General features: G+C 37.2%; 1 protein-coding gene across 1 annotated transcript; it reads left to right on the top strand.

Moving 5' to 3' along the window:
* Positions 1–7227: 7227 nt before the first annotated feature.
* LOC138877789 (uncharacterized) lies at positions 7228–12331 on the top strand. Its single transcript, XM_070157428.1, has 3 exons — positions 7228–7273; positions 10578–11081; positions 11991–12331. The coding sequence occupies exons 1-3, from the start codon at positions 7228–7230 to the stop codon at positions 12329–12331; spliced, it is 891 nt and encodes a 296-aa protein (XP_070013529.1).
* Positions 12332–12940: the final 609 nt, after the last annotated feature.

Here is a 12940-nt window from a genome sequence, read left to right as displayed (position 1 = left end):
CAACACACGAGCATAATCCAATTGTGATATGCTTTGACCTTTGTTCTTTGCTAATGCAAGATTTACGTCAATTGGAGTCTTTGCAACTTTAAAGCCCAAGTGCTTGAATTTTTCAAGTATTGTCTTAATATAATGAATTGTGACAATACCAGACCTTGAGGAGTCTTATGGTTCTTAATCCCCAGAATTAAATCAGCAGCTCCCAAGTCTTTCATATCAAACTTGCTAGTTAGCATACGCTTAGTAGCATTTATGTTGGCAATGTCATTACTCATTATGAGCATATCATCCACATATAAGCAAACAATGACTATGTGATTTGGAACATTTTTAATATACACACATTTATCACATTCATTTATCTTAAACCCGTTTGACAACATTGTTTGGTCAAATTTTGCATGCCATTGTTTGGGTGCTTGTTTTAATCCGTAAAGGGACTTAATAAGTCTACATACCTTTTTTTCTTTACCTGGAACCATAAACCCTTCAGGTTGTTCCATGTAAATTTCTTCCTCCAACTCTCCATTTAAGAAAGCTGTCTTAATATCCATTTGATGAATTTCAAGATCATAAACTGCAGCTAACGCTACTAACGTTCGTATGGACGTAATTCTTGTAACTGGAGAGTATGTATCGAAATAGTCAAGACCTTCTTGTTGTCTATACCCTTTTTACCATAAGTCTTGCCTTAAATTTGTCAATAGTGTCATCATCTTTCATTTTCCTCTTAAAGATCCATTTAGAACCCAACGGTTTATTTCCAGGAGAAAGATCAACTAATTCCCATGTATGGTTGTTCAGTATGGATTCTATTTCACTATTGACTGCCTCTTTCCAAAACAATGATTCCGAAGAAGACATAGCTTCTTTAAATATTTGAGGCTCATTTTTCCAATAAGAAAGTCACAAAATCTGGTCCAAATGAAGTAGACATTCTTTGACGTTTACTACGTCTTGGATCCTCCTGGTTAAGTGTACTTTCTTTTGTTTCTTCCCGAGGTCATTTAGATCTTTCACCAATCGACTCACATTCTTTTTTATACGGATATATATTTTCAAAGAACTCAGCATCATCTATTATTATGAATATTGAGATTTTCTGATTTATGAACCAGAAATCGATATGCTTTACTATTATTTGCATATCCTATAAAAACACAATCAACGGTTTTCGGTCCTATTTTTACCCTTTTGGGTTTAGGAACTTACACTTTTGCCAAACACCCCCACACTTTAAAATAATTCAAGTTGGGCTTCCTTCCTTTTTATTTTTCATATGGAATGGATCGTGTTTTGCTATGGGGTACTCGATTTAGTATTCGGCTAGCCGTAAGAACGGCTTCCCCCCACAAGTTCTGTGGCAAACCAGAACTTATCAATAATGCGTTCATCACCTCCTTTAATGAACGATTCTTTCTTTCTGCAATCTCATTGGATTGGGGTGTGTAAAGGGCCATTGTTTGATGAATAATTCCATATTCTAAACATATTTGTTCAAAATGAGATTCATATTCACCACCCCTATCACTTCTTATCATTTTGATTTTCTTGTTAAGTTGCGTTTCAACTTCATTTTTGTATTGCTTGAATGCGTCTATTGCTTCATCTTTACTATTAAGTAAGTAAACATAGCAATATCGAGTACTATCGTCAATAAAAGTTATGAAATACTTCTTTCCACCGCGAGATGGTATTGACTTCATGTCACAAATATCTGTGTGAATTAAGTCTAAAGGATTTGAATTCCTTTCAACCGACTTATAAGGATGTTTAACATACTTAGATTCCACACATATTTGACATTTTGATTTTTCGCATTCAAACTTAGGCAATACTTCCAAGTTAATCATTTTTCGCAAGGTTTTATAATTGACATGACCCAAACGTACATGCCATAAATCATTTGACTCAAGTAAGTAAGAAGAAGCTGAAGTTTTATTATTAGTTTCAACAACTATTACATTCAGCTTGAAAAGGCCCTCAGTGAGGTAATCTTTTCCTACAAATATTTCGTTCTTATTTATTACAACCTTATCGGAAACAAAAACACATTTAAAACCATTTTTAACAAGAAATCCAGCAGAGACTAATTTTTTCCTAATCTCGGGAACATGAAGGACGTTGTTCAAAGTCACCACTTTGCCGGAAGTCATTTTGAGAAATATCTTCCCACATCCTTCAATCTTGGCCTTTCCAACATTTCCCATAGAAATCGTCTCATCGGGTCCAACAGGAGCATAAGTAGCAAAAGCTTCTCTAATAGCACAAACATAGTGAGTGGCTCCAGAATCAATCCACCACTCTTTAGGATTGCCTACCAAGTTGCATTCGGAAAGTATGACACATAAGTCATCAACATCATCATGCTTTTCAACCATGTTTGCTTGACCCTTCTTCTTGTCTTTCTTCGGAGCACGACACTCCGTAGATTTGTGTCCGGCTTTTTCATAGTTGTAGTAATTTACACTGAACCGCTTCTTGCTTGGGTTGTATTTCGGTCCGGAAGCCTTCTTCCTCTTTTTGTTCTCTTCAACAATATTTGCTCACATTATTGTTGAGTTTCCACGGCCTCTTTTTTCAGCAGCTTTGTTGTCCTCTTCGATTCTCAGCTGAATAATGAGATCTTCAAGGGACATCTCCTTGCATTTGTGTTTCAAGTAGTTTTTGAAATCTTTCCACGAAGGTTTTCTCAATCATCGCTGCTACTTGGAAAGCTTCATTGATGACAAGAACTTCAATAAAATTTCTGTTAGTAAAAATACTAAGATTACTACTTTCAACATCAGTATTAATTTGATTTATACCTTCAACAAGGAGATCGTGATCACTTGCAATTCCTGGACTTGGGTAATAACAGACTTGCTATCTACCATTTTGTAGTCCAAAAACATTGCAGCAACGAACTTCTTCAACCCGACATCTTCGGTTTTGTATTTCTTTTCAAGCGCAGTCCATAGTTCTTTTGACGTTTCCACGCTACTGTAGACATTATACAAAGCATCCTCCACTGTAGATCTTAAGGAATTTAATCCCCTCCTAATACCCAAGGTTATGGATTATTTCCTCCCAGGATAGAACGAATTACACACTGGTGTAGTGATACTTCAAACTCCAGTGTTTCAGCGAACACAGAGTTCGGTAGCAAATCACACTTACTGTTGCTTTGTTTGATGTTAAAAGTATGCATAAGAAGGAGGAGAAACTCAGAAAATCGTATGAAAATTCTGAGCAGAATAAACTTGTATTTATAGCCAAAGTTGAGCTGAAATCTGAAGAGGTGCAACTCTTCAGAATGACTGTTTATGCAAAACGGCCATAACATAAATGTCATAACATAAATGTCTATTTACTCAACAATAAAGAGGGAAAATTGAAGAGGGTAGTTTAATTTTCAGTTACACAACTGAAAACGGATTGGAGGATTTAATATTAATATTTCTTTTGATATTAATATTCTGTTATTAAAATAAATATTTAATAACATTTCTGTTAATATTTTACTATTAACAAATAAATTTGGTTCAAAAAATTAATCAATCAATCATTTGACCGAAGCCGAAGCCGAGCGACGACGACAGTGCAAGGCTTGCCTTCTTCTAAACTCTTTAAGAGCTAGAAGAAGAGCAATTGCTTATATACCTATAAAAAATCTCTTCCTCTTTCAATATGGGACAATATCCCTTTGCCAAGGGGAAAAACTTAAAATTTCACTCAAAAATTTCATTTTCCTTTATTTCCCATTCACCATCTTTTAAGTATTTAATACACTTAAATATATAAAACCCCAACAAAATCCTCTGTCTTATATGGAAGAGGGCCCCACTCATATAACTGTTTAGTCAAAAGGGATATAAAGTCAAGATACCAGCATTTCCATTTGACACTTGCCGATCGTATCGAATTAGTGGGCAGAGTTACTCGATGTTTAATATAGCCATAGATAAATTGTAATAGACAAAACTACTCGATATCTGAATTAGTGAAATATATTAACTGGTATTATGTGGATTAATTACGGTGTGCACAAAAAATACGAGCACTACATTATATATAAGGGAAAATTAAGTCAAAAACACCAACTAGGGCAACTAATAGTACAAAAGCTGATTCAAGTTTTGCAAAGATGGGCCCAGCTAACCCCAACTCCGCATTTGGAATTATATGGCTGTGGCCTGTGGCTGGTTTCTGTAATAGCACCTTCCTGCAGATAAGAGGAAGTCAATATTGATATTCCTAGTAGTAGTCGGTAATCATTTCTAATTTGGATGCCTTGTACTAATCTGCATATTTGTTTAATGTAGAATGATCTAGTCAAAATATCACGGTATAGCCAGTTTTCGAACTGGTCAATTAAAAATAGCCACCGTTTACAAAGTCAATGAAAAATAGCCACTATTTTGCTGTAACAGAGACCGGTCCCGTATAATATACGAGAGTTCAGTGCATCTGTGTACGAACTCCAGCATATTATGCTGGACCGATATACTTTGCTGACTCCTGTATAATATACGGGAGACTGGAGCACCAGTGCTCCAAACTCCAGTATATTATACTGGACATTTATACTTGCTGGAACTCTCGTATATTATGTTGGAGTTCCAGCATAGTTATCCTGGAACTCCCGTATAATATGCTGGAGTTCAAGCATACTTATGCAGGAACTCCAGTATAATATACGGGCCTATTTTTCGGGTTTTGAACGGTGTTTTCGCTCAGATTTATCTTTACATGAAACGTGGCTAAATTTCGATTAAAAACTGTGGCTATTTTTGAATGGCCAATTGTAAATCTGACTATTTTTAAATTTCTCCCTAGGTACTCTATAGGGAATAAAACCCGGTCACCCTGGAATTAATATACCTACGTCATTTAGCCTAGATAGAAAGAATTTTTAGGCTATTGGTTTTGGCGCAGGGTGAGCGATACATAGATTGTTTCGTGGGTTATTGTACTGATAAGATGTATGATTCAAAAATGATTTATTCCCGTCAGCATAATGCTAGAAAGAATGATATTAGGAAGGGCTGGACCCTTTATTTGAGTCGTTCCTATAATGTGGATACACAGCCTGAGATAATAAATTTCTTAAAGATTTTTTATCTTAGGGTCATCATCTACCAATGAATAGCTGGGCTTAAATTAGCAATGGGTTTAATTGTTGCTAAATTAACCTATCTTTTTTTTTGGGAGGTATTAAAAATAGTCAGATATATAACTGGTAATTGAAAAATAGCCACAATTTTAAAAGTAATTGAAATTTAGCCACTTTTTATGTAAAGATAAAATCTGAACAAAAACACCCTTAAAATCCGGAAATATTCCACCATAATATACTGGAATTCGAATTTTTTACATATGAGCTTCCAGCATAATGTATTGGAATTTCATAATGTGCTAGAATTCCAACATAATATGCTGGAAGTTTGTACGCATGAACTCTATAATCCTGCATATTATGCTGGAATTTTTCTTGTTTCAGCAAAATAGTGACTATTTTTTAATGACTTTGCAAACGTTGACTATTTTTTAATTACCAGTTCGAAAACTGGCTAGCATGTGTTATTTTCACTTTTTTGAGGAATATACAAGATCGCTAGTGCTTAAGGTCCTACGATAAATAAAGGCTTTGCACACTGTGATCCATCTCGCAAGCCTGCTTCCATTCGTAAAATTCTTGTATTTGCAAGATTTTCTTCGAGCACAAATCACTATGCTCTACATCCAAATGCCCAAAGTTACTTAAATTTTCTTGCTTTTTACTTCTCTACTAAATTTAAATTAATCTTGAATATAGTAAGTCTATACAAATTTTGATTAATCCTGAATACAGGAAGTCAAATATCCATCAATCGAATATACAACTAATCACTATGTGTTGATGAATCTAAACGCGAAACTTGTATACATAGAAATTCTTTTAGTATCTCCTTGAAAATTATACCAAGAAGCTGACGGCAACTTGACCTTCACTTGACTTTTCAAATGCTAGTTACATATTCTGACTATTTATAACCAAATAAACAATTCGTTTGCTTTAATACAAGTTGTATTGCTTGAAATTTTAAGCAGCTATAGTGTTTAAAACGTGAGCAAATAAAGTAACCGAGTAAAGTATTTCTTTAGTTTCTAGTTTCTCGCCGGCTTGGTGGCCAATTAGTTGGATAAATAAATAAATCACATACTAGCAACTTGTAATTTATTCATTTAGCATTAGTGTAATGGACCAAATGGTGGTCAAAATCAAGGATCTTCCCGTAATCGAGGCTAGCTAGTCACAATTGGTGAAATTTAAGCATGACTTAAAAACCTAAGTATTATATATGCGGATTAGAATAGCAAAGCATGCATGCTCGTCGCAAGGATGGTTCTTTTTTATATCAGTATGGGAGTAAGCTTACGCGCACCTCAATAAATTTTGTCGGATATTATATATCTCTTACTCATACAATATCAAATAACTCTGTCTATCAAGTACATATGTGGTCCTTGTGAATACTTATATATATATATATATATATATATATATATATATATATATATATATATATATATATGCATTTCATGGTTGAGTCAACCAAAGACTTGATCAACCATGCTAATCAAAGGAAAAGGTAGGGCAACGCCCATATTAAAAGAAAATAAGTTCTTAAGTGCATATGAGGGAAATTTAGTTAATGTGGCAAAACCCTATAACAGGCAAGAATAATGTTATCATGAGCTTAAAAACAAACACCAACTAAAACGTGTTTATAACACCGACATGACTTATACCAGAAGTATATAATCTTCACACAAATCTGTTGAAAGCAACGACATCCTCAGATTCACTAAAGATCAATATTTCTTTAGTACCTTTAGTAGAAGTGGTAAATTATTACTCCATCAGTCCTTTGGTTTGCATTCCACGCTTGTTTCCTCCTTTACTTATATTGGGTCATTATTTACAAAATGGTGGAGTAGACATCATAAATGACCTTACTTAATTACAATAAAAGAGGAAATCATTCACAAATTAATGTTATTGCATCATGCATGGAAGGGATTGCAATTAAGTCTCTGCCCTTGAGAGATGAAGCAACAGAAGCTTTTTTTATAAAAAAAATTCAGTATTCAATATTCATATTGAGGCTCCAACTAATTCGAATCCACGCCGCATAAAGTTCAGAGGGAAGTGTCTCTTACCAAAATCTTTTCATACTTGAGACTCGAATTAGATCGATTAAGATGGGAGAGATCTTATTCGGCAGTGGAGCTAGAGACCAAAGTACAGGTTCGACCCAGTAATTTTGGTCCAAACACTTCATTTCTTTTAAGAATTTAATTTAATATGTACAAATTATTAATTTAAAATCTAGTAACTTAAAAATATTATAATCCTGGACTTATAACTTCAAATTCTAATTCTGTCTTTGGTCTTATTTATTCCACCGCAATCTTTTGGCAGTTCTTTTTCAACCAGGAACAAGCAGAGGCGGATTCAGAATTTCAATTTTATGGGTTCAATAATTAAAGTTCTTAACATTGAACCCATATATTTTTAAAGTTATGAGTTCATACATATTATTTCGTTATAATTTTAGTGAATTTCACACATAAATTTATTAAACCCATATATTCAATACTACATCCGCCCCTGGGAACAAGCAGTTCATCATCATAGCGATAAATAATAAACTGTCGTAGCAATAAAACGTGGAGGTGATGATGGGAACTGAAGCAATATAATCACAAATTGCAATATTGTATATAGTTGCGTACGTGTGAAGAGGGATCGAGTGATAAGTGTTGCTTTCTTGATTTATTGAGTAGAAATAGTGATGGAAGTCATTTAGATAATAGATCGCAGTAATTATGACAAGTATGCTTCCCTCACAACCCAACCTGTTTTTTTATCTTTTCTTTTTCATCTAGTATATTTCAATCCTTTTTATTTTTTATGAGTATCTTTTTTAATTATTATCTCCTTTCTTTATTTATTATTCTCTAGTGTCTAGATCTCTATTAGTAATTTTTGAAAACTTCAACTAATTCTTAGTTCTTTTTAGAGATGGCGAATTTCAACGTTTATATTTGTTGAGGTACACGGGAATGTTCATGTGTTTTTGTCTGTTATGTAGCATGAGTTTGTTATGAATCAAAATAGTCACGATACCACATTTGGGCTTCTGGCAAATTATGTACGGGACCCTGGCTGAAAATAGAGCATGTGCAATGCGCGTGACTGAGACTAAGGAATCAGGAGATAAATAGTACGTTCATTGCACTCTAGAGTTAGGCTGAACTTTGTAGAAACTTCCCCTCTCCGGTTTCTCTCTCCCCCTCGACACTTTTCTCTGTGGCTCTGTCTTCCCATCCCCTTTCTTTCTATTACTATCCTTAGTTATTGTTACTTTACAGTGTAATTTCTTTGTTATCACTATCAATATATCAATCTGTTATTTCATATTTGGTTGTGGATATTGGATCCATAACAGAGTTATAACTGATATGTAACAATTTTGAATTATGGAGTATACTATACTCACCTATCTCCTTTCCATTTTCAATTCTCAAACTGTTCAACTATTAAATATGAATGTCGAAAACAAAACAGACTTACTGAAAAAATTAGATTTAAATCTGTTTACCCTTAAAATTGGATAACAATTAAATTTATAATGTGGTTTTAAGGACACGTGATTTCACTTACTACCAATTGATAAATGTAAAGATTAATAATAGAAATCAACAATAGGATAAAACAAACCAGTATTTGAACAAAATTCAGCCCTCGAGCTTGAATACCCTCGAACTGATTAGTGCAAGAATAGTTAAAATATAACAAGCTGATGAACAAGTATATGAACTAAAGAAAAGGCGTTATATTGCTTTGATATCTTAGAGTGTAAGGTGTTTACAAAATTATTAGAACTCCCTTTATATAGTAGAGGAATCCTATAATTCTAATTACAGAAGTAAATCCCATGATTAGCCTAAACAATCGCCCTTGATTTGATCTATTCCGGAATTTTTGCCGTGATCTTTGACCGGTCACGGACATCTTGCTTTTCCATTATTGCGCTTTGCTCGAAGTCTACCATATTTGGTCTCGACCGCTGCTGGCCTCGATCTCGACAGGCACCTCGATTCTCAAACTCGATACCTTGTCTTTGTGCTCTGGTCTGATCCACTACGAGGCTGACCTTCGATGCAATTCCTTGGTCTCGATCAAATAGTAAAATCGGGGAGGCCCGGTTTTAACCGTATACAGATAGTCCCCTTGTTTCTTGGAGTATAATGAGAAGAAACGAATTGAGCCTTCGATTTTGTACCACGACCTGTCATGACGTCATCCTCGTGACATAAGTGACGGAAGAGATCGAAGCTTCCCGTCGGTACAATTCCCAAAGTCATTAATGAGCGACAGTTGGTGGTCGGCCACTAGTGCCTTTGATCTGTCACCATGAATCCCTTAAATAGGTCATTCTCTCATTGATTCAATCTTTACTTTCACTTCCTTCTAATCCTTTAAGCTTTTTACATCTCTTATGCTTTTCCGTTCTGTATAATCTCTAGGTTTCGTTATCAACCTTCCCTCAAAACACTAAGCCTTATTCTCTTCTTCTTTCTTTAAACTTATACAAAAACGTCAAAAACTGTTCCTCAAAAGGAAAAAGCTTCTTCATCGCGGTCGGCCGGCGATAAAACATTGGTAGAGCCACGCCCTGAGAAGTGTGTTCCCGGGGGTGTGAACTTACTTCCGACTTCAAAGTCGAGAAAACTTCGTCGATCCCCGGTTGATGTGATCCAATGTCGAGATATATATGCTTGATAACTGAGGGTGACCTTGAGGAGGTGAAAAAAGACTGTCATTGGGAAGATAAAGAGGTGGTGATTCCAGCTCCCAAAGAAGACATCACTACCCATGTGAAAAGGTTTCTAAGTGTTTACACTTACCTTTTCACGATGGGCCCTGTCGATCCCATCATCATCGATTTTTGCCATCAATATCAAATAACCCTAGGTCAAATCCATCCCTCTTTTTAGCGGATTGTCATTCTGCTCCGATTCTTCGCAAGAAAAGTAGAAGGGATTTCTTTCACCCTCGACTATCTCATCAGGTTGTACAACCCCCGTCTCTATTGAGGCGGGTTAATAAGGCTTCAACGTTGGGCCACAAAGGTGCTGTTCTCGAGCATTGATGAGGACAAGGATCGAGGATGGATGGGCCGGTTCGTTCGAGTGAAGACTTTCGACCTAATCCCGGCTAAGAAGATGCCATTTCCCGAGAAATGAAATATGAAGCGTAAGTACAATCCCACCTATAGCTTCCATTTACTGCTTCGTTTCCTTTGCTTTTTCTCATCAACATCCCTTTCTATGATGTAGCGGTCTCTTGGATGCACAATGCAATTCCTAACCTTAAGAGCTGGTTTAAAACCTAGCTTCAAACTCTTCGTATGCTGAACGCTCATGGCGTGATTTGGCAAGGGGCCTATGGGAGGCCAAAAATCATGGTAAGCCCCTTTTCACATATTTGATTATCTTCACAGAAATGTTTCTTTTTCATACTCACTTGATTTCCTTTCATACAGGCCTCAGAGAAAATGCTGTCATGAGGCCCCCGTCCGGGGAGAAAGAGGTATCGCCCCCGACTCCAAAATCGGTGAAGGATAAGAAGAGGAAAAGGGTCTTGACCTCCGAGGACCCAAAACCCAAGAAAAGTAAGGTTCGTAAGCCGAAGAAAGAAACTACCGTCCTACCTGCGGAGGTAGTTCAACGGCTAAGAGAGGAAGAAGAAGAAGAAAATGAGGATGACGGCTCTGAGCTGGTAGCCCGAGTGAAGAGGAACACTGAGGCCCCAAAGGCCTCTGAATCTGTGAGGGTTGGAAAAATTCAGCATCGAACTGAGGGGGTCTTGGAGACTAAAGATGCCTCCTGCCGAGATGAGCAGTTGGCGGGTATGTCCGAAGGGGCCGACTCTGAGGCCCTTCGAAATGAAGAAAATGCCCCAAGTGATTCACTTGGGAAAATAGAAATTGGAGACTCCTTACCGCTTCTTTCATTCTCGGAAGGATCAGGTTATGAAGGCTCTTCAGGTAGAGAGGTGCTCTCGGAGGGGAGGACCTTTCCAAAGTTGTTTTACCGGGGTCAATGATGTCACTTGATTGAATGACTTGGACGTACCAAGGAGGAGTTTGGGCAAATCTTCCTCGAGTTTCAGATTGACCAGCCAGTTCCTAGCCCCCAGTGTTGATCCCGAGTGCAAGCAGACCATCATTATTACGGTCCCGGAGGATACACAAGTTTTTGCCGCCCCCGTAGGGGTGGCCAGTTACCTTCAAGGTCTGGTCACCGAGGAGGATCAAGCCCTGATGGACGAGGTAGGAGCATCATGCCTCTTTAATGAGGCCCAACAAGCTTTGAATCGGGTAAGCCATAACTTTTTGTGTTGACGTCGGTTTTCATACTTGTATTTTTGTCTCCTTTGCCTAATTCTTTCCCTTCTATTTCTGTTAGGCCTCGGTACTTTATCATGATGCTTTCTTCAAGTCTCGAAGAGAATTGAGCCGATATGAAGCTGAAATTTGAGGGCTTACCGAGGAGAAAAATTCTCTCAAGCTTCTTGATGAGCAAAAAAGAAAAAGAAATCAAATATCTCCGAGCTGAGTTGGTCGTGGCCCAGAAAGAACAAAGTGAACTGATCGAGCAGGTAAATAAAGTCTTAGATGCTTATGGCCTTGATTTCAGAGTAATGGCTAATGATTCGATCTTACAGGTCCAACGACTGCATGAAACGATCGTGCAACTTCGAGGAGAGGTAGATAAGGTGAAGGTAGAGACTTTAATGTGAAAGCGAAAGATGGATCGCCTTGCCTCGGAGAAAGAGGTAGCTCGAGCTCGGTTATCCTTAACCGAAAGCCAACTCCAATGCATGAAAGAGAAGATCTTGGAACAAGCCAAGAAAATTGAGGAGCTACAGGCTTGATTGGACACGGAGATTGCAGCGGCGAAATCTAAGGCTGAGACGGTTAAGGCCGATGCTGAGGCGATCGTAGCTGTCTACCAATCTGATGCCGAGGCTGCTCAAGATCGAGAAAATGACGATGCTGCTCACGCTCGATCATACTGGGTTGCCGAACATGCCAAATGCAAGTCTCAAAGACAGACTCTTGAGGAGATTCATGCTTGTGGATTTAACATTGATGTCGAGATCGAGAATGCGAAAGAGCTTGAGACGGAAGCCAAAGCATTGCTCTCTTCTGATGATGATGATTCTGGGAGCGTAAGCGGATTCGAGAGTGGAGGAGATCCCGATGACGAGGATGCAACTCCCGAGGAAAATTAGGCACTTAGGCTTTTTCTTTTTTGAATTTTTGTGTAGGATACTGATCGGTCCTTGTAAATATTTTCATACATATAAAAAAGATCTCTTTTCTCTCTGACTTGTCTTTATTTCAATTTCTGCTTCGTGCAAATTCTATTTTGTCCATGTCTTGAAAACTTTCTTAAGTATGAGGTTTGGGAAATTTGATCGAAGTCGGACTAGTGTAGTCTTTATAATCGAGCGAGTACTTGCTCGAACTCGAAGTAGGATGAGCCTTAGGTTTTAGTTGAGTGAGGATGACTTCTCGAACTCAAAAAATGGAACAGCCCTTAGGCTCTTGAAATAGGCCGATATGGCCTCAAAAGAATGGCTCTTTTCCCTTTTCGGCTTAAAAAGGTTGATCATATAAAGATTTGTTATTCCTTAGTATGAAATAAGGTTCTTCGAGAGTTCGAACAATATGGTACCCCTAGGGTTTTCGAGGGTTGATGTTATCGAAACCCTTTATAATTTTGCCGAGGGTAGCCCTTTTAATCGGTTTTCGTGAAGATATTAGAAAGCCTGTTTTATTACGAAATTCGGACGTCTCCGAACCGTGGTGGTTTGACCCTTACAAAGTTTTACCTATCG

This window comes from Nicotiana sylvestris, chromosome 9 (genome assembly GCF_000393655.2).
Source record: "Nicotiana sylvestris chromosome 9, ASM39365v2, whole genome shotgun sequence".
NCBI classification, from domain to species: Eukaryota; Viridiplantae; Streptophyta; class Magnoliopsida; order Solanales; family Solanaceae; genus Nicotiana; species Nicotiana sylvestris.
Note: the sequence above shows the minus strand (reverse complement) of the source record. Positions and strands in the feature narration are given on the sequence as shown.